This window comes from Strix aluco, chromosome 3 (assembly GCF_031877795.1).
Source record: "Strix aluco isolate bStrAlu1 chromosome 3, bStrAlu1.hap1, whole genome shotgun sequence".
Taxonomy (NCBI): Eukaryota; Metazoa; Chordata; class Aves; order Strigiformes; family Strigidae; genus Strix; species Strix aluco.
In genome coordinates, this window is record NC_133933.1 from 3,971,038 (window position 1) to 3,998,050 (window position 27,013).

The following is a 27,013-nucleotide window of genomic DNA, read 5'->3' on the forward strand; positions in this document are numbered from 1 at the left end:
TGATAATAAATACAAAATTTATAGGGAATTTAAGTAAAAATAGCCATAGCATAAATTTGCAACACTTTCATATAAAAGACAATCCTGTATAACATCTCCATGAAGAAAGCCCACATAAGTGCTGCCCAACACGGGTGCAGCACATACAGAGTATTCCAAGACGCGCATACAAGTTTCACACAAATCTCAAGGACAGTAGTTTTGAAAGGCTGTATGTATTTCTAGCCTCTTTAAAAAGTAACCCAGCGCATTTTCTGAATGACTTGCTTTTAAAGCATTCATGTTCAGATCCATCAGGGACTGGTTTTCAGAGTAGCATGCATCCCATTTGAAATTTAAATTGGTTCTCAAAAAAAAAAATCTTAAGTCATTTTTGACATACAGCTCTAGTTTACAAGTCTTACAGCCCTATGCTTAATCAAAACATTTTGAACAGTGTTAGCAGCAGCTTCTCCAAGGACATTTTGTCTATACTGAGGTTGCAAGAACAAGTTCCATCTTTTAAAATTAATCACAACAGAACAGAGATAACAGAACACTCAGATTGCACCAAAGGTTGATAATGACTTTTTTTTTTTGGAAACACACCAAGTTTAATACTATTGTAATAGTCTAATTAGGACTATACTTGCATAATTCAATTAAAATGTGTTTTAGTAGGAAAAAACCTGATTCTGGGAAGTAGAGTAACATTACACTTCTACTGCATAGCTAGTGATCTTTCTGTTAAACACAGATTTAGCCTTTACAGTGTTTGCTACTTGTTGTTTGCTGCATAAACATTACTCAGAGTTGAGTATCTCCAGTATCACACTACGATATTTTTCCTACAAATGTAAAACTAAGTTGGAGATATCAATGGTTGCATAGCACCTTTTTTCCTAAAGTCCTTATCACAATTTAGTGTTCTTTGTAACAAGATATTCCAATACATGTCAAATACAGTCAAACCCAAGTTAGCACTATTATTCCCTACTTTATTAATGAAAACACAGGAGCAATGACATACACATTATGTTCAAGAAACCTTAAAAGCCTCGTATAGCTCATTTCCAGATTCACAAGACAGATCTATGAAGAGATGAGCTGCGGTCACTTGGTGCCTGCTTACTTAATCCCTGCTCATCAGACAGCGATCCTACAGTTAAGTATTCTGCATCATCATAGACCTAATATCTTCATTTTAAATAATCTGCATTTAACAGGTGACATACAAAAACTGAGGAAACGTAAGCAGAGACTTCAGAGAATCACCACACAAAAGAGCTTCTGACATTTCTCACAGCATCTCATAAACCACATATTCTGTAGGACAAAGTGTGGTTTTGTTTGTTTTTAAATTCAAAGACCATACTGAAATCCACCTCTTGTGAGAACGCCTTATTTGCCTAAACATTCAGAAAGCCCAAATACCTCCTCTTGAGCACTGAAAAGCGGTACACTTGACTTTTTAATGCTTCATAGTCCCAACAGCATACAAGACAACACTGTGAGGTGTAAGGATGTTCTGTATCTTTGAAAGTTAAAACCTCTTTAAACAGCTGAAGAGGATATTAGAAGACTGGCTCTGCAATAGTACAAAAGTGAATAGAAATTGAATCAGAATTTAATACCAACGTGCTCCTTCCTACACACTGAGCATCACAAGACCCTGTACAGAGTAAAAAATATCCTCTTTGGTACACAACCAAAGTCATCACTGCCCTCAATCTGTGCTGGACACAGCCCCACATATTTTTCAGTGTCTGGTAGTTTTGGATCCATGACTGAGGGGATATGTCTATTCTTACCCTTATCCAAGTTCATGTACCTGAATATACACACTGACTCCTGCCTCTCTCATGAAATATGGTTAAATTTTTGTTTTTCTTTTAGACTTTTATGAGCTCCTGATGCACAGATAATGAAAAAAGCAAATACATCATGGAAACAACAAATCTGTACTCTGAGCTTTTAGGTGCACAGTTCTTCCCTCAGAACTACAGTGGCCGAAAAGTTTTCTTAATTTTTTCAACTAAAAGCTTAGCTTGAGTTTGGGGTGGTTTGGGTTTTGTTTTTTAAAAAAGCTGCTATGTACCTCAACTGTTACTGAGTTCTGCTGTCTGTAAGCTTCTAAATTGCTCATTTACGTGGGACAATGCCCAATTAACACAAGACAAACTGTTCTCATTATAGTGCAATATATATATTATCAACTGCATGCTTTCGCATACGTGGAAGCATATTTACATGTGTCCACTATATGAAATTCAAGCTCCAGACTGAGAACGTTCCTTAAGAAAATTAATATTCAATATATGCAGTGTAATTTTGTTCTTTACACAGCTGTAACAGACAAATGCAAAGTTTCTACCATACACTTCCAAGACACAATATGCAACAGGACACTGACAGGAAAAAGTTAAGCTTTCTTAGTAAATATGCTCTTTATGAGCATTTAACAAACAAAAAACAACTTTCAACGCAAATTGGCCCTATTAATCTCAGTCTCAAAGGAAACCAGCATTTTGCACTTGCAACTTGTCTCTTCTAATGAGAGATGACTTCATCTCTGATTACTCTTTATTCTTGAGGAACAAGATGAAATTCATGCATGTTAGCAAGGTTTATGCAATATATATATATATAAAAAAAAAAAAAATCAAGATTAAGACACATCTTATGCACATGAACACACGTCAACAGAACAGGAACACACAGGATCTCCCTGTAGGTATTCCTTACCAAAAAAAAATCCTTATATATTAACCAAGTCAAAGAAGGGAAATAACGATAACCTTTAAGGACTTAAGTCTTCTAACCACACCTAACGCTGCCTACCCGGCATGTAATTTTCACTTTACACAGTTCAACAGACACACGTTTATCTTGACATAAGTAGCAAAAACCAAAAGCTTCTCCCCACTACCCACCCATGCCCCTCTTTTCCTAACGTGCCGATTCCAGTGACAAAAAGTAGGAAAGCAATCAAAGGTAAAACCTTACGTGCCTCTTCAGTTAATATTACTAAAGCAGTTTGAGTTCTGCCAAAAGCATTCTGAGTTGGAAATGGCAGAACTGCACTGCATACGACAAGCCTGTATTGGCAAGAAATATACAACTTACTGACTGCAAAGTGAATACTTCTTGCTACAATCTCCTGAAGTGGGGAAAAAAAAGAAGTCATGCTTTGGCAAAAATCCCCCCTGACCAAAATAATTTCCTTTAAACCTTTTAAAAGTTCAAACTTATTTTAAAACATCTAGCTGCCACTCTTTCTTGGCCTGAGGTTTTCAATTACTCAAACTCCTTGGGTCAAAAAACTCAGCTGACAAGCTTGAGCTGTGCAGCATGCCTCCGAATTACCAAAAACTGAAAAATCTGGGGGTGTACTGTATCCTAAACTTTCAAAACAAACATTAATAAGAATGAAAGAGAAAGGTGCTTCAGTTGAAAGTGATAGAAATAAACCCATCATACATAACATTTTAATAGAAGACTAGTAAGGTGCCTTCTTTCACTACTGCATCACTTATCCGGTGCTTCCGTGGCATTTGGAAACCACAAATGTTTAGACAGAAAAGTCACAGTCCTGCCAAGATACTATAAAGAGTTAAAAGTCCTGATCTTGCTTAGGTCGATACTTAAAGGAAGACAAGCACAGATGACCATTTTACAGCTGGTGAACTGAGACTGTTACACCCCTTTTCTCTTAAAAGACTTCAAACAGATAAGATACACTTATTTTGATTGTCATGGCTAAAGTTATACAACACACAGCGTACGTGCTTATAAAACAAACTAAGCAAGTATTAGCTTAAAAAGAAAAGCCTGCTGACAGAACAGAGGTTTTGTGTAAACACAAATGACAAATCAAGTGTAAGCTTCAGTTTCAGACCCAGGGTCTGATACTTCTTTGGTCCAAGTGTATAAGCTACACCACCGAGAAAAGCTATAGTCCATTATCAGCCACCTGACTTTTACGCTGTCTTACTGAGCTTTCAGTCTCTGAATCAGCTACAGGCCGTTCACTTAAGTCTTCAATTTCTTCTTCCCCTGATTCCTTTCCAAGTGGTAAATCCTCCTCTGAGTCATCAACACTTGAATTTGCTGCATCTTCTCCATCCGAGAGATCTTTTACGCCTGCAGTCTCTTCCACATCATCTGCAGAAAGGTCTGCAGCCTCCTCTGGTTCTTCTAATGCTGCATTCTCCACGTTATCCTTTGTAATTGCTTCTTCTAAACAAAGGAAGAGTTTCAAATACTGAAGTTAGATTGAATCTCAGAACAATGTCTTCTACAGTTACATCACCACATAAGTATTCTGCAATATTCACGAACATTATTATTGAAAACTTGTAAGGGACTGTATTTTCCTTATTTTTCAATTATTTCAAATAAATCTCCTGTAGTATTTCTCCTCCATTTTCATTTGTTTTTCTTGCATATCAGGCATAGATAGCTTTCATTTTGTTCCACCAAGTTACAAACTAAAGACAGACCAATTATAATTCTACCTTTTCAAGAAGTCAAGTATCAAACAAATCATTGGGAAGTGGTATGATACCGGTAAGCTCTGTCGGGTAACAGCTGCCGTTGAGTCAACCAGCCAGCTGGATAGCACACTGCACAAGTAGGCAGAGGTGCGTTTTATTTTTGATAGTGAGGAACAACTAAGATTTTGAAGATGGTAATTTTGCACACTTATGAATTCTAGATCTGGCAAAAGTCTTATTGGCAAGGGTCACAGATGCATCTTCATCTTCAACAGCAAACCAATACACAAAAATGTACCCAACTTAAAAATAAATTTTTCATTACAGTTAAGTTTTGGCTCCACTTAACAGCACAAACGTACCAAAAGGTGTTCTGGAACTTAACACACATCTGGTGCTGACAAGATACTTTATTTCGTGTGCAAGTTTTTGCCTCTCACGTTCATAGGGAGCAGAGTACTATTCAGAAGACTTCTCACTAAGGATCAGGAAGATGTATGTTTTCTTCTTTTGTTTGAAGGAGATGCAACACCTTCCCCCATCCCCAGATTCATTTGATTCCCTCTATCTCCTCCTTTCCCCAATCAAGTTACACAGAGAATTTTACAGGTTCAGAATACTGCAGCTCCTAAGGCAATATATAGAGTGCATATTAGCATGTGGAAGTGTCCTGCTAAAGCAAATTCCTTTCTATAGTTAAGCAACAGGTCTAGTGATTGTGCACCTGCATAAAATACACAAACCCCACTATCTTTCTTCAAGACTTCCTCATTTTGAATGCATTTAGCCTCTTCACAGTTGTGGAAGCTAGAAAAAATTTCTTGTTGTGGTTTTGTTTTTTTTTTTCCTTCTGCTTTGCTATCAATATTTTAGAGCCAAACACATCCATCTTTGTCAGTGGGACTAAAATGAATACCTGGATTACTGGTTCACATCTAAGTTCTTGTATTTCCCTCCCTCCTTCCTACAAGTTTACATTTAAATCTACAGTGTCTCACCCACTTAAAGAATTCTTACCAGGTGTTTCAGCTCTGTATCTTGACTTGGATGGGCAAAGGCAGTCTGAAATCAAAACCAGTATCTATGTAAAAGAAAAAAAGGATTTTATTAGCAAATCATCCCAGGAGCCCCTGCACTATTAAGTATTTTCCTACTCATGCTTTTTAAATAGACATACAATAAAATTTAAAAATTGTATTATCTTCCTCAGAGATATGAGCTAAATAAATATATGGAAAAAAGTGCATTCTCAGTGTACACCAACCAACATTCTCTGCTTTCTACTCCAAATTTTCTGCCTACTACTTCCCCAAATTTATTCGGTATTGAAACGACTTGCATCTTAAGAAGAAAGGCCCAGAACACAGTTGAGGAATTTTTATTTATTTAAAGTTTCTTGGTCAAGATTTTCTGTATTTTGGGATGTTATTCAATTCCTACCCCAGACTCCCCAATACACAATGTGAACTTCCACCTTTTGTGCTTGATTTTGTCTTTTAGGTTTTTCTGTTCTTCTTATTCAAAGCAGCCTAGTGTAGAACACATACAATCAAAATGCAAAAAAGATATTTGTGTCTCATTGTCATGTGCTAAGAGCAATGCAGAAGAAAGAACAGACAGATGATACCATCTTAAAAAAGTACATTTCAATCACTGAAAAGCTTTTTAGAAAAATCTGAGTGATTAACTTTACTTTTTTTTTTCAGGTTTGGGGTTTTTTTTAGTGAAGGAGGGAAGGTTTTTTTTTTTTTTCAATCATCATATTCATTTGCTCCTAGTTACACTAACTTGGTTTGCACTCATTTGGTGATGAAAATCTACCATCTAGAAAAATACAGCTGTTTAAATTGTACAACGAAAGACATTTGCTCATATATACCAATTCTGTACACATACTACGTATAAAAATGTGGTTTTGCCTAAATACACACACACGCTGCTTTGAAATCACTTTCCTGTACTACTGAGACACACCCTCATGCATTTTTTTCCTCTTTATTTCACTAACACTAATATTTTGGCTGAAGGGCAGAGATACAAGTGCCAGAAACAACCTTTACACTTCCTACATAGAATAGCGATTTAGCAGCTAGTTAAACCAGTTAACAGCATAACTGTTTTAAACTGTCTTTGCAATTGCAGAGTATGCTTGTGGACCAAGCAACTAGTCTGAAAGAACTTCTATTCCCATCTTTATGTCCTTTTCCAGCTCAGTCTCTCATCTAATATTGATATTGAAGAGGTCATAGAGCCACATCATTCAAATATTCTGAGAGAAAATAATCCCAGCTCCACAGGTAAAGCAACTTTGAACCGTTTCCACTGATGAAGCAACATAAAGCTCAGGATATGGTGCTTAACATTCACATACATAGCTAACAGGTTTGTGTGAATAACCTTCCTGATGTTTTGGAGATTGATATATGAACACACCAGTTCTGGTTACTAATAAGGGAGGTCAGATTTTTTTCAATTACTGATGAGAACTCAAATCAAAAGATCATGGGGGAAAAAGAAGTGAGATCAGATTTTATTAAAACCAAGCTGTAACCACAAAGCTATGCTCTGTAATAGAGTAAATCAATTAAACCCCCAAATCAAAGCCTTTAAAAAAAATATTTTCATCCTTTCATTTTGAGTAACAGTGCAGCAGCATACTTATGTTGCTAACTCCCACATATACAATCCCACTCCAGCTAATAAAAATCTCTATAAAGTCTGTGTTTTTAGAAAGTTGGGAGTCTTTACACAATTCTGACCACACGCATTCAATCCTTAAGTAGAAAAGTCTTAGATACAAAAGGCCAATATAAAAATCGCTTGTTTAGTGGACGGACTAAAATCTAAATTAAAGCATGTTTTCCATAAAAAGGTTAACTTACTTGAGTGAACCAGTATTAACCTTTACCAGAAGTAGGTAACAACACTAGAGAGTGGATCTGCAGTACTGAATACTTAAGGATTTTAATAGAAGAGAACAGAATAGCCTGTTTCAGTTGGGAGGGATCTATAATGATCATCTAGTCCAACTTCCTGATCAGTTCAGGGCTGACCAAGTTAAAGCATGTTGTTCAGGGCACTGTCCAAATGCCTCTTAAACACTGACAGGCACAGGGCAGTGACCAGCTCTCTAAAAACCCTGTTCCAGTGTTTGACCACCCTCTCGGTAAAGAAATGCTTCCTAATGTCCAGTCTAAACCTCCCCTGGCGCAGCTCTGAACCGTTCCCATGTCTCCTATCACTGGATACCAGGGAGAAGAGATACATCATTCAAATAAGGTACTTCAGTATATCTTTATGAGTGAAATTTATTCTGTTTTTCACAAGTTAATGCAAAGCAAAAGTCCTAGGTAACTGAGAAAAAGAAAGTAATGTGCTTTCTTACCAAACCCAGGAACAGGCCAATCAGTAAGGTAGCTAAAATGAAGATTGCGTAAGAAATCCAAACATGAATTCCAAGAGTGCCAGTGAGGTAGCTATGAATTTGCTGGAAATGAGAAGACGATACTTAATAACTTCATACCTAACACCACATATAATTTATACTGCCTTCACCATTACATAAATTAATAGCTAATTAAGACCTTTCATTTAACAGTATTTATACTAAAGCCTTCCCCCTCAAGCCCTAGTCATCCTTCAATGTCATACTAGAACTGTTTTGATACCATTAAACCTTGTTTTTCTTTACCGAGTTGTTCACATTAAAAGCCTTTTTAAGCAAAGGATGCACAATTCCTTCTTCCTAAGATACTCAACATTAGAGATGCCATACGGAATCTTACTGCAGATAAACGTATGAGGAAGCTTCAGCACAACATTCTTGATCTTTCTACTCTGAAAGAAGGTGGCAACTGTGAGAGACAGACTGTAGATGAACCCACAGCATGAAGCTGTATGTTCATTCTTATGAACTCTGTCACAGGAAGGAGACCATAGAGCCAGCATCCCTGATAGTGACAGTCATAGCACCAACAGAAGTCTATGAAGCTGATTATTTACAATAACTTAGAATTTAAACATTTCAGAACCAAAAAAGTAACCAAGTCGGGTTAAAAGCAAGCGTCCTTTTACATCCACTTCACAGGCACACCATCAAGTGAAAAAAATGCAACTGCATGCAGAGCTTTATCCCCATAATTACATCTGGGAAGCAGAATGGTAGACATTTAAAGTTGCACAAGATGCAAATACATACTTAAATTTGGCAAATAATTTATTAACTTAAATTGAGCCATTTAGTTCTTACACAAGCTCTTTAGCTCTCAAAAGGAGCCACCCATTCTAAGCAGGTACCGAATAAATTATTTCACTTATAAGTCTAAAGAGAATAATCTAAATACAATATTAAGATTTCTTTGAAACTGAAGCCTGTTATTCAAACCAACAAATTCAACTGACTGAACCAAGCATCACATCAAGTCAGATAGTCTGGTAGGAAGTAAATTATGACATTAGATCTCTTCCAAGAGTGTATCCATTAGAAAACAAACCACAATCAACATTTACAAAAGTTTAAATATTGAAATTCCAGGGTCGTGGGGTTTTTTTAAATGTTAGAACAGCTTCCAAAATTTATTAAAGCATATGCAAGGACAGCACGGCAAGAAGAGTGAGGAAATGTACAGTTGAAATATTCACCAAAGCAAAAAGCAAATTAGAGAAGGTTCCTTCCCAGAGCATTTAATCTTTCAGGAAGGAAACTAGACAGAGGCAACATCATTACACAGCAACCATGGAAGAGAAACACCAGAAGGCTAGAACAACTTAAAGTACCCAGTGAAAGAAAGAATCAAAGATAGCTTGCACAGGAAACCTAATAACTCAAAGTTTGGTTTGATTCTGGGTTAGAGGCTTACTGGAAGTGATACAAACTCTGTTCAAACTCCCTACTACATTTATTTTTTGTAGCACGTTACAACATTAAGACCTTTTGCTACAATCAAATACAGTCTCTCAATCTTGGCTATACTTGCAAAGATTTTAAGGAAGCACGTTTCCTAACCAGAACTGAAAGGTCTGAAAATTTTCAGCATTTGCATGCTACAGGAAAAACTTTGATAGCTCCCAAATGAAAGTGTCTTGAAAGATTTTAAAGTTCAGAGCATATTGCAGAGTACATGAAGCATTTCTCCTTTACTTCTGATAATTACTCTACTGTCCAAATTTGTTGTGCTCCTATAAAAAGCGTTGACAGTTTGAAATCCAGATGCAGAAATTCTTCCTAAAAAATAAAACCATTACCCTCTCTTCTCCTGTACAGTACAGCGGATGTCAATGAACTGCAAACCAGCATGACTTACAATGCTGAAAATGAACCTGGATATAATCTTTAGGAATCATGTTAAGTGAGAGAACCTGGTAGATACTAAATTATGTTTACAACTATTTTTGCAGCAGCTCTCAAAAAACTACTTTATCGTGTTAGCACACTGTGATAGAACATTTTAACTATACCAAGATGATAAGAACAGTAAGTTTTTTCAGCACTGATGATAATCTTTACAATCAAACTGCCATTTTTGGCATCGTCTACAAAATTTATAGTGCAAAGACTACACCCAATGTACAGTAGATGTAAGGAAAATTTCTCGTAAAAGGATAATAGAACTATTCAGTTAGGTTTTGACTTCTAAACAGATTATTATTCTAAGCATAAAAAGGGGTATGGAAAACACTACCACGTAGTTACTTACCCTGATCCATCCAGAGAAGTGAAATAGCCCCGCCATACCATGCATCCTAGAAAACAAAGAAAAGGAAGGAACAGGTTCTCAGACAGACAGGAGTTGAAATACACAGCACACTGCCCAGAAACCAGAAAAAGATTCTATCTATAGAGTTTCAATACCATTCAGTCCCTAGTAATTATCAGATAAATACATTTTCCCTGTACTATGTTCATTTAAAGCCAGCTGATTGCAAAGCACTGAAACAGTGCCTCTAAAGATGACATCTGAGCGTAATCAAGAAATACCAATTCCAGTCCTGTAGCTCCTCTCCACCTTACTAAATATCATATAGCTCTTCCTCATTCTCAGATGAAACGTAAGGACACCCCCTGGATCTTTGACATGAACTTACACATAATAGCTTTAGCCAGAATGAAATGCAGGTCATTCACATCTTTGGTTCATCCTTTATATCATGCAAACACTCTACACTACTTCAAAGTAAATTCAGTGCTCTGAATACGATCTGTGATATATTGTGTAAGCACTACACCATTTCCTATTTTAAAGGAGGATGCAAGACTTCCTTGTAAACAAATAAACAAGAAATCCTTAAAGCTAAAGGCTGCCTTGCCCCAAGTGGCCAGAAGTCACGAAGTAATAATCTGTAGAAACACACATTTGATTCCAGCACTCAGCAGATATTGACACTGACACTTATATAATGCTCAGTGGCTGTACATTTTTCTTTATATATTTTCAAAGATTATATAAACAAGCCTCAGTAGGCATGAACAAAAGCAAGTGCAAAAAATAAACTGCTTTTAAAGGTGAGAAACTGAAAAGCAGGTTGTCAATACAGATTGCTTCTGCAAAACCTGTATGTCTAGGGAATTAAAGGCCTTTGGTCTCTAAGTTGTCAACATAGCACCCTTAATGAATAATGAGCTATAAAACATGTTTCTTGTTAATAAAAACAAAGTGTTACATTATAGAAGATGGAGACTTCCATCCTGCTACAGGCTCCACAGCTTCCCATTTTCTCTCCAAAACATAACCTTGAAGATCTTCCAATGTCCGTGAGCCTCGGTATCTGCGAAATACTCCATCGTTTGCACTAAAACCCAGAAATATGCATTAACAGTCACCCCTTAAACCATATCTGTGGTAAAAAAAACAACCAAAAAGCCCATATACATAATAGATTTGACTTGCTCAGAAAGTTGAACGCCTAATCATTTTCAATATGTTTTGAAACTGTAATCCATGATGGAAGGTGCCAGTTTAAACAGCACGAGCTTTTGCCATTTGTTAAAACTGCTAATTTTCTTAAATATTCACTTGCATCACAGCAAACACAAAGCACATGAGGTTAACCATCAAACCATTTTTTAGACACAACTCAGAATTAAAAGTGTGCATCTATGTATATGTGTGTGTGTGTATATATGCTCGACTCACAATACCATGACTTAATATAGGGTTCAATATTTAAGAGATGACATCGTTTTATTGGAGAAGAGATACAGCAAATGTCTTTCCTGATCCATTTTTAACAGGGGAAATTAGTAAAGTCACTTAAACTAAAGAAAAGCCTCAGATGAGTACTATATCAGTGCAATCAAAGCTCTAAACAATAACCTGAACTTAAACCAAAAATCAGTATTCATTCATTTTTACCTGCATTTCAAAGTTACAGTTTAAAACAAGTGACAGGTGGGAGTAAACAGCTACATATTGATACTGAGTCAACAGACGAGGGATTCTAGTAAATAAGAGAAGCAGTACAACAAACAGTGGAAAATTTCTGTACTGGTTTATCTGCAACCTATGCAGTCAGTTATTCAAATGAGAAATTTTAGTGACACTTACTTAAGGTCAAGTATGTCTGCTCACATACGGTCAGGTTTCTAGAAGCCAATACCAATTCTTGCATCATTTTTTACAAGCGCTATCAAATGATGTTTCCAGAGTGAAAAAGCATGGCTTTTATCTAGGTACAAAACTGTTTGGAGGAGAGCCTTCCACCACAAGTTAAAAATACATCCTTTATGTTCATTTAGTGCACTGAGCTCCCAAGAAATGTTTTACATATTGACAAAAGTGAAATAAGCCAGGTGTTCATTACATCTTCCATGCCACTGTTCAAACTGGACAGGAAAAAAAGAAAATATACCGAAACAGACAACTGTTTCTAGTATGACGCACTTACTGGTAAATTGTGGGAAGTGTTGTGACAAAGAAACGACCACTCAAGCCTGGAAAGGGAAGAAAAAACCACATCAAACGGTTAAGCTAAACTGGAATTTCTCAGCATTCTGACTTATCTATAAATATCTACAGATCTGTATTTGCAGACTAGAAAGCAGCAGACTGCAGAGCTTTTACCACTGTTTTGTAAATACAGCTTTACAGTTTGTCTTCAGAAATGCTACAAACAGTAACAGATACTAAATAAATGCTGGCAAATTAGGGAAAAATGCTTACCTTGAAGAAAGCTTACTACAAGGTAGTATTTCTACATGGATTTCACTAACCAATATTTGCACACTGCTTAAGTTTTTGACCAGACTGGCAGCGTGCACCTCCAACTAAGAGACAGAAGAGCCACACAAATGAACCCACATTCTAGGAGGCTGTGTGCTTGTGTCTGCGCATCCAGACAACCTTTGTTTCATCTAGAAAGCTGGGCCACTAACGATAGCAATGACAACAATGGCTTACAAACTCTGGCCCCTGATTTTAATTCATCCTCTAGCTGATTTTAAACGATTTAGAGCCGCACATTTCAGATCTCAGGTACTTCAAGTCATTAACTAAATTAACCTCCATATTTGCTTGTTTGCTTCTTCCAAATAATCCATGTACACTGCGCAATCAGTCTGTTCTTATGTCCTGTAGGAAAGCTCAATGTTTTGGATGTTTCTAGGTTCTTATCATACATCATTCCTCTCGTTAAGTACAAATGGTATGCAAACAGATTGATTATAAAGCTTGGGATGTCTCAGCACTATGTTTCATAAAATATTGCAAATTTAAGCCATGAGAATAATTTTTTACACCATCCAGAAGGGTGAGTCATGTCAGCATTTTGAGCATCAGACGTAAGACCACAGAAAGGACAAAGAAAGGTTGAAGTAGGCCTTCAAGAAGCTGACTTGAATTGATCCCCACACTGAAAACGAGTGTTTCACTGACTGGCAAATACATAATAATCTTCTTACAAGTATCACCCTAGACAGTGACAACATAATGCAACTTATAGGACAGAGAAGTTATCCAAGTCATCAAAAAGCAGCTTGTGAGGGAAAAGGGGTTTGAAGTTCTCCAGCCTCGCACTTCATAGTGCTACAGAGTAATATGTGCAAAGTGCTTCCAGCTTCATTGCTGTGCCAAGTACACCAACAAAGATCTCCCAGCGTATGATTTCATCACAAACGAGTTGGTGCTGAAGCAAAAAACTCCCAAACATCTCATAAGCAGGCTGTCTGTATGACTCAACTAGCTAAGCTGTCAGGTGAAGACATCACTCTTTCCCCTCTGCTCCCAAATCTGAGGAAAGTCAGGGCTACTTGACACGACCACCTCCTGACAATCACAAAATCTGCAAGTGAGAGGAAGATCTCGCCTTAGTGCTTCGTAATATTATTTACTATTCAACCCATCGAACTTAAAAGACTGCAGAAATGAAAAATGTGCTATTAATGCAGTCCATTTTGGAAAAAAAATACAGCAGACTTCAGAGATTATCAACCCCTAGACAGGCAGTCTAACTCCATTAGTAACGGCTACGTTCCTCTAGTAGCAATTGCCATTCATGTAAAGTACCAATGCAAAGAATACAAATCAGTTATTCAATTTTTCCTTTTATGAAGTTCTGTGATAATCTTTTGGGGAACCAAGTCTTTATTCAGCCTTCAATAAAGTAAACAACTTTCTGCATCAGGAAGCTAGCCATGGAAAAGTACTATAGCAAGAGAGTTGCTGCCTTTGGAGACAGAGATGTGTCAGACTGAACTAAGCCAGGTATTTCTGAAAGTTTCAGTAGTAACAATTTTCCTTGTGTGAATTTCCCTATGGAATAGGCAAAAAAGCATTGTGTGGTTTTTTTGTTGTTTGGGTTTTTTTTTGAAGATGTTTCAATCAAACCAAGTGCAAGCATCTTTAAAGTTCCAAAATGGAAGTCTTCTTGATTTCAACTTTTCAGATTTCTGCCTTTATTGCTATGAGAGACAGGGTGGTGGAAAACTTTATAGAACAACTAAAAGCTGTGCCAGCACAGGGAGATATAAAGTAAACACACACACAAGTGTAACAGTAGAATTAATCAAGCAGAAAGCACAGCTTCACAAGAAAAACTAGGTGGAGAGCCATAAAAAACATAAGCAGCTTAAGAGCAGAGAAAGTCATGGGAACACTGAAAGACTCTCTGAAATCTTACTTGTATTTCTTACAAATGCTAGTCAAGCAGACAGAAAACAAAATAGCTAGCCTAAGTCTCTCTTACCAGTAGCCTGCCCTAGAGCAAGTACCAACAGTCTCAGAATGAACAATGAAATCTATAAAATATAAAATCTGTTACCAAAATGCATCTAAGCATCCCTAAAGCTCTAGTTGAAGGTTCATTGCTTATCTAAGGCACCTCCTTAGAACAGTAAAACCATATGTGAGTCAGCTACAAAAAGCTAAGAACAGACACGAAATTGTTTTGGTGCCTGTTTAATATAAACTTGAACTGGCTAGTAGTTTAACCTGAAACACAGTTAAGCATCTGTCTTTGGAAATCAAAACCTGACATACATCCATTATGAAGTCAACAGCTATTCAACAACAGGAAAAACTTCAGTATTTGCACACACACACACACACACACCCCCACCCAATACACAGAGAATATGCCATCTAAAAATACAGCTGCTTTCATCAAACTACTACTCAAAGAAGACTACAGAAGACCCAAGAAGTCTTATTATAAATCACAGGTAAATGTTGTGATTGGGAGCTTAAAGGCACCACAAATACATAGAACTTTGAGATCCAGAAGCATCCCCGTTACTTGAAATACTGAACGTTTCAATACAAAGGATAAGGAAAGAATAAACACTTTAAGACTAGTACATCGAGTCACTGAAATATGCTGTAAATCCATTAGGGCTCTGGTGGATTTATTCTTTGGGCATGTGCTGTAATTAAGCAACATGAACACCTACTTTCTCCTGCAGGTTTTGGAAGTGTAATTTTACACAAGTCTGCACTCATCTAGTGGTTTTCCCTGAATTTAACACATTTTGACTACTTCCAATTTGATGAAGGGGTTACATAACCAAAGCTAATTAAGGTACCATCGTGCAAGCAAGAACAGGAGATAGAGCGCTTAATCACACCAACCGAAAGGCTAAAGCATAAGCCTATAGTAAAAATACCTCAATAACTTTGGAAAGATTCCAAAGGAGCTCACATACCTTCAAAATCACAAAATCACATCAGCACCAAAGGTCGAATACGTAATAAATCTTTGTTTTCCAGTTGACTATTCATTAGTTTTAGAAGTGGCTACAGTTTCCATGCTTTGTGCTGAACTGGATATTGTAGGTTTATTACTCATGCTTTGGTACAAATTCAACATTCTGGGTCAGTCCTTTGACTTGCATAAGTCAAACATCCTCAGAGGTCAAGACTCTTGCCATTAGAAATTCAAATGTTTAAGGAACTTCTGGTTAAAAGTCACATCGAAAGTCTTAAGAATCTGGCATCACTCAGCAGTCAGAAAAATTTATACCAAAAGAATCCCTGCCTAATCAGGAGAAAATAACAGGATAGGATTATAATGGTTCCCCATTTCAGCCTTAACTGCAGAGTAACCATTACTTTGTTAGTGTGAAGAAGCTGGCTTTAGGTTCACACCTATGAAAAAAGTTTTAATATTCAAACTCATCTGTTTAATAAACTGTTAATGATTAATACATGCACTAAAGGAATGCCCCACATCAGCAGCTTTTTGGCATAAGAGTTTTTGTATACCTGAAACTTTTAAGAAAACATTAACCTACTCAAGGTCTAGAACAGCTGGCATTTTCTTGTGAACTTAAATCACTGTATCTGAGACCAGAGTTTAAGTAATTTCCCTGCTGTTAATTTAATACTGTTAACTTGTTTGGCACATTTTCAATTAACAAAACAGACACATTTTCCACATGCTTTATAAGGAAAAAAAAAGATCAGTAAAGCTTAGCCTTTTTATTCTAGTAACATCTCTTCCCAACTTTGTCAGTCTTTTGATACTGCTGATCAAATCTTTCATCCCCTCAAAGCCAAAACAAACACGAAGCATTCCCAGGAGATGCAGAGGTTTAAACAATATTGGTACTGCTTACACAAACACACGTTCAGAACTTTGAAGGGAGTCACTAAAGGAATAAATAAGATGGTATTCACGCTTCTGTGGATAGTTAGGAAACTCTTTTTGTAAACAGATTTGCATATGCACATCACCAACAGAAAACAATAACATCTATACTTCAAAGCACTAGTACAGTTAAACAAGTCAATAACCCAGCATCATCATGGAAACAGTTAAGAACTTACTAAAACGGTCTCACACTGTGGTAATGCTACCACACCCTGAAACTCTCAGTAACTGGAGGCTACAGAACTGGATTCTTCTGCAGACAGTTTGGAGGAGAGAGGAATTAGACAGGCAACAGCTTTCAGTGAAGTAGATTAAAATAGAGAATAAGCCCCTTTTAATACAGTGTTAAGCCAGATCACTCCCCCAATTCTTTAATCCTTCAAATTGAGTTTATAAACTTAGGCTCACAGATATGAACTATAAGGAGAAATAAAATGTGGATAACGTTATTTTGATTTAGAAACCTGTTTTCTGACTTGGCTGGTATCCCAGGTACTCCAGTAGAATAACACACACTCCCAGACACTAAGTGGTGCTTAGACTGAATAAATCCTTTTACTCAAACAGTCTATTTCATACTATACCTGGTTCTTGAGTGACATCCACCTTTCCCACAGTGACATCTAGATGTTCGCTTTCCTTTGCAAAGCTCTCCCATGTCAATTCAATCTGTTGACAAGCTGGACACCAAGGAGCATAGCTAAAGGGGGAAAACAGGTTAAATATTTTAATATTCTTACATTTATAGACATTCAAACTGGTTTACTGTACAGAGAAAATACAAACACATCAATAACACAGGAAAAAAACTCTGCAGTTTTTCTTAATCAAGTCTACTGAATAAGATAATCAAGTAGTCTTGTATCAATCCTTACATTCGTCCTCATGTTATTAAAACAAAGCAAATCTCCACAGATTTGAGAAATTCATATCCAAACCCCTCACCACTCATGATTACATATGAAATAAATCCATTTCCATGGCAGCTATCTGAATTACTGAAGTCAGGCTGTCCTCTGAAGCCGTATACTTCAATGTAACATTTTGTATTGATTTTCCACACCTCAGAACTTCCAGAAATTACATTTGCCTTAGCCCACTACTCAATACATCAAAGCATGACCTTTTTGTGAGCGCTCTCTTTAGAGATTTAAAAAGAGTGCACATAAAATTCCTACTGCTCATATTGCCTGTTCTTCTCAAGTCTTGTATTTTCTCAGAATTTAAGAAAAATAAGAAAGCATGGTTCAAGAGCTGAGTTTTCTATACCACCAATTGGAATAATCAATTTTGCCGTTATTATTAATAATATCAACATGGAGAGCAAACAGCTAATATGAAAGAATAATATTAGGTAACACTTAAATGCTGATAAAATCCTATTTGCCATCTTTATGCATTTTACCCTAACTTGGTTGACAAGGTCTGTGTCAAACTTTTGCAGGTTGCAATGGTCTGTCATATCTCACAGAACAGCAAGGTACAGCATGTAACTGAGCCATGGCACTTGCCCATGAACAGACTTACCCTTTTACAAATCAAAAGAGACCCTGACATGGCTTAACTTAATTTACTGGGTGGGTGGGGGGAGGTGGAAATGTATATAGTAGCAGAAGTAGTGGGTGTAGAGACACACCACTTCTCACAGTACTCCATATATGCTACCATGCTCCTCATCCATTGTTAACAACAGATTTCTTCATGGGCAAAGGCCAATATCCTTAATAGCCCACATAAACACTACACTCTAACTGGGAACCTCTACAAGGAACTCCCTTACTTCTTCAGTTTGTCTGCCAGAACTACTATCTGGCCTAAAAGTGGCACTCCCTACTCTCTGGCTGTCTTCTGGTCAGGAATACTTACTTAGTGGCTGAGGACAGAGATTTCCCCAGCTACCTGCAGATGTTTCATGTAAATAAGACTGAATCTAAACCAGGTAATTTCTCACAGAAGCAGCAGAATCAAATTTACCCTGTATGGTAGCTTTGAAACCCAAGTATTTAAAAAAGGAAATCTTGTCACTGGAAGTTAAAAGGATACAATTTAAAAATATGTGTTGTATTTTACCGTACTAGGAATTTTTGATTTTAAGTATGAACGTTATTACTGTGGTTTTTTGAATCAACAGCACTTCATGTGAAACTATCTGAAAACAATACATAAATCTTACCCTTCAAAGAATCAGCCCCTCAGTATCTTTTAAAAAGATGCTGGAAACAAGTCTCGCATGCAGAGTTGTTTCCCATTGTGCTGGCCTATAGAGGGCTTTTAATAATAGTTTGACAGATACTGTACTTGAGTATTTTATTACAGTAGTTTGACTGGTAGGTAAGAAACTGCACTCATCCATCAGATAACGTCGCTGATGTTGCTCTAAAATTAAAGACAAGTCAAAATGTTTTCTAAATCCAGCCTCTCTAGATGTGTCAAACTCACGCCATGAGATTTTGAAGATTAATATACCCTTTGGCCTGTTTAAGGTACTATGTGATCTTGAAATAGAAATTTGGCCCACATCAATATTTATGTTTACATTTTGCATTCATAAGCCTTTCTTCTAAATGAAATTAAGTGGAATATTCAACACACATGGCTAACATTCATATGATTATAAACATTTTCTTTAGCCTAAAGCAGCATTAAAACACACTCATATCACAGTGTTGCAGTGACAGAACATAACAATGAACTTCACAAAAAGCCTTAGTTGTTGGCTTCCAAGTTTTTATTACCAATATTGGATGTGGGATGGCAGCAGTCACATATGATACTACAAGATCCAGCCACTCAAGCTGAACACTGGCACAGACTTAAAATATTTGCTTATTAAAATATTTAAAATCAGGCTTAATATTTGCTTTACATTCCTGAAATTACACATTCAGTTTTTGCCAGCCAGGAAACACCCTGTCCCCACATATACAAGAAAGAACTTGCAATAGACATCAGAGTTTTGCAAGAGTTATCACTGCTGTTTACTTCAACATCCTCACTTTTCTGAAGCTTTAATGACTGCATGTTATGCAGCATTTGAAGCACTAAGGAATTCAGGAGTGCCTCCCGGAAATCAAAAAACATTCTGTTGCCAAAGCCTTATTGTGCCTCCCTCTCAGTCTTAAAATACTTCCCCTTACACTTTCAGTAAGACACAGAAGAGTAAGATACTCAGGTCACCTTTATTAAAAGTTTCAAAAAACTTTTTGCACCCTGAAGAACTGAAGCTTAAGGAGGTACTTTATTTCAACGCAGGCTTCTAATGACTCCTCTAGAACTGTGGCTGATTTCTGTTTCTACAGGAGTCACAGCACAACTACCATTCTTACATTCTCCAGAAAAAAAAAATAAATCTGTCAGAGCAGGAAAGCAGATCCATATGTGTGCTGTGAACACAGTTTTCACTACTTTTCATCAAGTCACAATATCCAAGACCTCGTCACTTAAAAAGCAGATGTAGCCGAATTTCTTCTGCCATACTCCACAGACCAGGAAATAATCCTCAACACCACCACCAAATTTTGGGCTGTTACTCCTCTAGCTTTTCCCTCTGCGCAGGGTGTACCTTTAGCTGTTAACGTGTTGCCCTATGCCCTCCAAGTGTGCCAAGAAACAGGACTCAGGTCTTTCCAATTCAAAAAAAAAAAAAAAAAAAAAAATCTAAGTCCACTTCAATTTAAATCAAGAGTTCAGCAGTTGGTTAAGGAAAGAAAGTTTTCAGTACCCCATTACAGATTAAAAAGCAATTTACTGATCTCCAACATTTAAGGATCAGACTGAAAACACTGCATACCTATAAATTACACGTTGCCAAGTTATTCACCGCAAGCAGGTAACACACATCTTTCAAAATACACCTCATCCGTGGCATTGCCAGACCTCTTACATAGCACAAAGTTTCACAAATGAAATATCCTCATGCACTGTCGACCCTCCGTAAATAAGGCAACTAACATCTATCTACTGGTCAGGTCCACTGCAAGAACAATTGACTTCAGTGGATTAAAATCACTATTTCAAAGCAGCCAGACATTTTCCAGTTCCTACTCCCATCCATTACAGTATCTGAAGCTTTTTCAGAGGGCATCAAGAAAGCAATCCAAAAGCAAAATTTTAAGCTCTTAAAAAGTCAAAAGCAAAGTCTGTGTCTATCTCTGATCTAAAAAACAAAAGACCAAGCTTTGGCTTTCAAATATCAGCAACTTCACTGATGACTGCAATACAAAAAGAAAAAAAAAAAACAAAACAAAACTTAAATTAAAACCAGTTTGAGCAACCATGCCATTCAGCCATATCACTACAGAGTTGATCAGTGAACACAGAATGACTTTACTAAGATTTACTGATAGACAGTTTCAAACTCCAAGCCACTAATCTCTCGTAACTGCTTGGCTAGAGAATTCACCAATTCACTCATTTTCAAATGAATCTAACTGCCTCCTTTTATCTGTTTTTTCACTACCATTATCAGTAACTATCAGCGTTGAACAAACGTAACCTCGAATAGCATTCTACACTTCTGCTCTGATGGCAATTTCACAAAGTTGCAAGAATCTAGGAACAAAGGAAAAACAGCTTACGGATACAGGCTTGAGAGGATTTCCTGAAGAGAAAACAGCAAAATAGGTGAGATGAAAGTTTCCCTGTTTAGTCTAGTTTTTCTCAATTCAAGACACACAACTTTTTATAAAAGGTACTGCTTACAGTAAACCAAGCCATTTGCTGGATTTCAGATTGGGAGTACTATTAAAATAAGAGGTGCAAATGCTGAGACAGTACCTAATAGAATGGTAGAAACAATACTGGAATGAAAAAATTATTACTTTAAGTATTTTTGCCTTATTGCTACAGACTTCATAAACATACAAAAAAAAGACAGTGCCTGATGTCTTTGGTTGTTACCTTAAGACTATCAGTTGATTCATTCTCGTTTCTAAATACAAATAGTTCTTGAGGAAGGATATGCAACTTTGTAATTTCAACAAAAGATAAGCTTCAGAAGAACAACTACATGGTTTTAGTCTACTTTTCAAGTGAGCAGGTGGTAGTCAAAGATAGAGAAGTTAGTCCCTGTAATCTACCAAGACCTGTATCACAATAGTACATGCCCTGGAAGCTGACAAGAAGTTTCCTCCAGGGTGCTAAACCCCCTCCAAAACAGACAGGGAAGATTTCCCAACACAAAAACTGTCGCTCCACAGAATTTAAACACGTTGGTTTTGGTTTTGTTTTTTTTTTTTTTTTTTTTTTACAAATTACTGAAGCACCAGCTACCTCAAAGAGCAAACAGAGGAGGTTTCTTCCCTGGATTCTCCTGACAAGCTTCACTCAAATGCCTTAGATCACAGATGGGCCCACTGAAGTGACAATACACTGAGACACTGCTTTGGGGACTTTGTTTCAGGGTGCAAGCTCAACCTTGCAAATTCCCATTCTGCTGTATTTACTTCAGTAACCTGACATCCATCTCTTTTTCCAATAATACCTGAATAAAGGGGAAAAGTAACTGCATACCATTGTGGTGTGATGCTCTACAAGCCAAAGAAATTGTACTCTCTGAGATAACATTTCAAGTGCTGCTTTCCACTTGTTCTACAGCTCAGTAATGAAATACATTTTAAACTTCCAAGAACAAGACAAGAAGCAAAGCAGGGTATACCGTAATTATTCCGCTCCCTAGTTTCAAAAACAGGAAAAGGATGAGTACCATCTGCAATTAAAAAAAAACAAAAAGACCCCAACAACTTTCCATTCACACGCTTTTATTTTTAAAGATTGAGAAATTATTTTTAAAATAGAACGCAAATCAGTCATTCCAAAATTATGTGAAATCTTCTAGAACTTCAGCAGATTAAGTTCCATCATTCTACATGGTTCTGTCCCCTTCTAGAATAGTAAAACATCTGCTACCAAGGATATTTCAGTTTCACACTTTCTCAGCTTCTGTTCAGCCAATGCTCAGCACAGTAATTTGACGCACGTTCAGTTATTAAATAAGAGTCCATAGATAATTCGGTCACTTCCTCTGAACTCAGTCAGGAGGGCTACAGAAGCTTCAGAACTAAACCAGAGTTTTGGTAACTTGATTTTCATTTCCCCCTGCTTTTTGTGGTTTTTTTGAAGAATAGGACAAAGAATAACCTGGATATTACAAGTCAAGAACAAGTAACAGCCTATCCTCTTACAAGTGACAGAAACTTCGCAATCTTATTGAACTCTCAATCTAAGTTACAGCAATTGTTAAATAATTTATGGAATTATTCAGGAGTTTATTGAAACAAAGTGTTTTATGCCAACTGTTTAAAACCATGTAAATACTAAAACATTCAGCTAGATTTTTAGCCCAATCTCTTGAAACGACAGACAAAAGTGCTAGTGGAACAGCTGAACCCTTGTGATAATCCGGCCTACTAGACAGCGGGACAATGTTTAACGATAAATGACAATGAGAAATTAAAGTATGGGCCTATACTATAGGTATGAGAAGTCTTGAAAACATGACTAATTACTTACACTATTCTCTTAATTTTCTATTTTAATTCTAGCCAGGTGAAAATCAAGACATTCTTTTTCCAGTACACACAAGCACTAAGTCTGTGCCGAAACAAATGGGAACAAACCATTTAACAACCTGTGTGGGAACTAAACTATAGATTTTCCCAACAGGCAAGTACCTCAAGGACTGTAGATGCAATAGGAGCATATGAAATATAGTCATTTGTAACCAGAGGCATAAAGACAACAGGTTTATTGTTGGTGGGGTTTTGTGTTTGTTTTAATCTATCTCAATAAGAAGAGGCTGTTAAATTAAGATCAATCAAGCTTGGAACAAGCTATGTTTACAAATGCAAAATGCACTCTTAAACAGACCAGAAATTAACTTTCTATATTCCTAACAGACACAATGTTAAAAATAAAGACAAAAAGGAAACTCTTCATATTAACAAATCATTATCTTGCAGCCACAGACTAGAAATAAGTCAATAAGGAAACCTTTTTTAAAACAGCTCGTTCCAGCATCACACTCGCAGCACTTCAGCCCGGATCTGTGCGCTGCGATAGTAACAGTAAGCCAAAAGTGTTGCAGTGTCTTTCAGAGACACAAAGTTACCCAGAACATTTTTATCAATGAAATGCAGCAGTGCTTCCAGCGCCTGCAATTTTGCCAGCTATGAATAACCAAGTATTTAGTCAATCAAGTACACAGACTTCTGCTAGGAAGGATGAAGGAAGAAAAATCCTATTGCACTATAAATCCTGTAGACAAGTAATTTTTGACTTCATTTTCTTTATTTGTGCACCTGAGAACAACAAAAAGGTAGTAACATACAGTAACTCACCTATACTACTCTCACAAATAGAAAAACCTGACATTAAACAGAAGTAGTAGTACACATTCCTACCAGGGCAGAAGGTTCCAAGGCAGTAACCTAGAGCAGGTGACAAGAATAAATATTTTTTTCATAGAGATCACAGAATCATCCAGGTTGGAAAGGACCTTGAAGATCATCTAGTCCAACCGTTGAGATCCTATAACAATATTTGCATTAAAAAAAAAAAAAGTACTGCTTGGAAAACAAAGGTCTTCTAAACAAACAGGAAGTTCTTCAAGCAAATGAGGGTTTGATGAACAATACTGCGTTCTTGCCAACAGCATGGAAGGAATCAATGAACTGACATGCAGGACTCCTGTCCGGATCACCAGTTCTAAACCAGATAAAAATCAGTAGAAGCTGAAATCCATCACCATGAAAACAGCTGCAAGAATCATAACAAATCAATACTAGATCTCAAACTCCTGTTTAGACACAACTGGGAACCTCAAACTCTCACTAATTCAAGAACAGCAGCACTGAGTTAGCACGCTCGATAGACAAAGGTTCCTTCTCAGTTAGGAGAAAAGCAGAAAGCACTAGAAATGTACCACAGGAAGTAGCATGGAGAACCAAGGATCTTTCACACATCAAACACTGTATATAAAATAAAAGTGTAATTCCAGCAATGCAGCATATTCAGCTAGCACTAAAGCTAACTTTGGCACCATTGCTATTGGCAGCTACCTGCAACTCCAAACCAGAGTGCAATGTTTCAAGTGGAGTAAAGACTCACAACGAATTTTAACTATTTGCTATTCCAACCACTTCCAATTTCAGTCAGTTCCTCTCTTCTTTCTTCCTCAGGGGCATACACCACTAACTATTTAAATATTTTCTCTTAGAAATAAAAACTTTGAATCACCATAAATAACTTTTTTCCTCCTTAAGATATGAACTCACATATGAATCAATAACTTTCATACAATAGCTTCCACATAGGACTAGGATTTCAGAAGTGGAAAAATTTCAATTTAAAAAATAAATTTATTTTCTCCCACCTCAAGATCATCCCTTCCCCCACCTTTTAGAACACAATAAATGACAAGGGAAAAAAGGAAACTCAAAAATCAAACCTCAATCCTTAGCCACAACAGGGGGCATATCCCCAGGTCTCTCTCAATCAGCTGTTTCAGGATTGTTCCCATCTATTTGCTGATTAAAACCAGGTGTCCAGTAGGATCCTGAGCCGTAAAGCCCTAGGGAAAGTGATAGTCCCTCCCCCTAATAAGAGACTGGAGGTAATTCAAATTCAATACTAAAACAAAACTTAAAGCAGCTGAGCAAGTATTCATGAGGGAGTACAAGTTCAGATGTTGATGGGCAACCTAGTCCGTTTCAGAGGCTACCCAGTCTGTTTCAAACTGTTCCAGCTCAAGCACTTCCACAGAGGAACAGCACACGTTACAGTAAAATCCTATTTCATAGCTGCACAGCACACAGGTATCACTTGAGCATACACCCTACTTAAACTGCTTTCTTTTGGTAAGTGCTGTCTTAAAAAAACCCTCAAGTTACTTTTCCCCCGTCTAAATACAAGCAGATGAGCAAGCCTCCAAGTACAAAACGTCACGTGCATTTCAGGAATAGTATCATGTCACAAGCAACGCCGTGACACCACTACAGTTAAGGAGAAGCACTTAAAACCCCAGCCAGCAATAGGCAAGCCGCTCTTTAGCTGTCACCAGGAGAAAGCAACAGCAGCACTGAAAAGTTCATGAAATCTGATGCATCTTCCTTGAACACCACGATCTCTAGAGCAAGGCGGCTGCAAGCGAGGGCGTACCGGGGTGTTATGTAACACTTACCACTTTGGAAAACTACTCCTGCTAAAATATTGCCCACCAAATTCAGCCTTCCTAGCTTGCACAGAATCCAAGGAAAGTCCCAGTCGGGTAAGCAGTGCAAGGGGCAGTGCCTGACACTCTTCCCCAGCTGGCCGTTACCGTGGGGTCACCGCTGACACGCGCCCACTTTAACCTTGGGGCACTCGAGGGGCTGTGCCCGCGCAGGACGAGAACCTGAGGGAAAGCTACTTTTAGCAGATCGCGATATAAGGCGAGCGTGTGCCTGCAGGCTCAGGGCCGACAACACTCGGTGTTAGAAGGGATCAACGGCATTAAGCGTCCCTCTGTGGCCGCCCTCCCCTCCCCGGGCGGGGGGAGGGAGAGCTCCCGCTCTTCCCTTCAGGGGTCGGGAAGGCCGGCACCGCCCGGCCCCCCTCTCCCCGCACCAGGACAGGCGTTACGGGCCGTGCCCGCTCCCCGGGGCAGGCGCTGAGGCGGGAGACGCCGGCCCCCCCACCCACCCCGGCTCGTTACCCCTGAGGCGGGGAGAGGGGGGACACAGCGGCCGTTACTCACAACTCCAACATCCACTGGCCCTGCAACACCAGGCTCCAGTTGGAGCCGCCCAGCACTTGCACGCGGCTCCGCGGCTCGCCGGGGCTGCCTGCCCGGGGGGAGGAGAAGGAAGAAGAGGAGGAGGAGGAAGCGGCGGGAACCAGCACGGCCACGAAGAGCAGCAGAGCGGCCGCGGCGCAGAGGAACCGCCGCCCGCCCCAGCCGCCCGCCGCCATGTTCAACCCGCCCGCCCCAGGAAGTGGGAGCGCGAGCGGGCGCCGCGGGGGCGGGGCCTGCGCGGGGCGGGCGGGGAGCGCGCGGCGCGGCCGTTGGGCGCGAGGCAGTTTGGGCGGGAACCGGCCGGCGCCTCCTGAGGGGAAGGGGAGGGCGGTGCCGCGGCTCTTCGTCTCTCACAGGGAGCAGCTCTCTCGGCTCAAGCCCCAGCTCCCGCTCGACAGCAGAGCCACCGGGCAAGGACTCCGGCCCCGCCATCGCTGAGGTTTCAGTGCACTCGCTCAAGGTTCATGAGTCTTTCTTGTATTGGGGCGCCCCGTATTCAAGGTGCGGGATCATGTTTAAGCAGGTGCCCACTCAGCCCCCAAGGGACTGTTTGCCCCAGCCACACAGCCTCTCTATCCCAGTGCATTGTTGAGCCCATCCCTGACGCAAGACTTTGTGTTTTTCCATCACTTGAATGAGATTCCCGTCAGCCCCATTCCTTTGGCTTGCCCAGGTCCCTCTCTGA

The 27,013-nt window shown here is 38.5% G+C and overlaps 1 protein-coding gene across 1 annotated transcript; it reads right to left on the reverse strand.

Annotated features, from left to right (window-relative positions):
* On the reverse strand, positions 1 to 26,512 carry TMX4 (thioredoxin related transmembrane protein 4). Its single transcript, XM_074817192.1, has 8 exons — positions 26,290 to 26,512; positions 17,141 to 17,256; positions 12,360 to 12,405; positions 11,136 to 11,264; positions 10,172 to 10,217; positions 7,861 to 7,962; positions 5,493 to 5,556; positions 1 to 4,218 (listed from the first exon to the last, which is right to left on the reverse strand). Exons 1-8 carry the CDS (start codon positions 26,502 to 26,504, stop codon positions 3,932 to 3,934), a joined length of 1,005 nt encoding a protein of 334 aa, XP_074673293.1. The 5' UTR covers positions 26,505 to 26,512; the 3' UTR covers positions 1 to 3,931.
* Between the last annotated feature and the right edge of the window lie 501 nt (positions 26,513 to 27,013).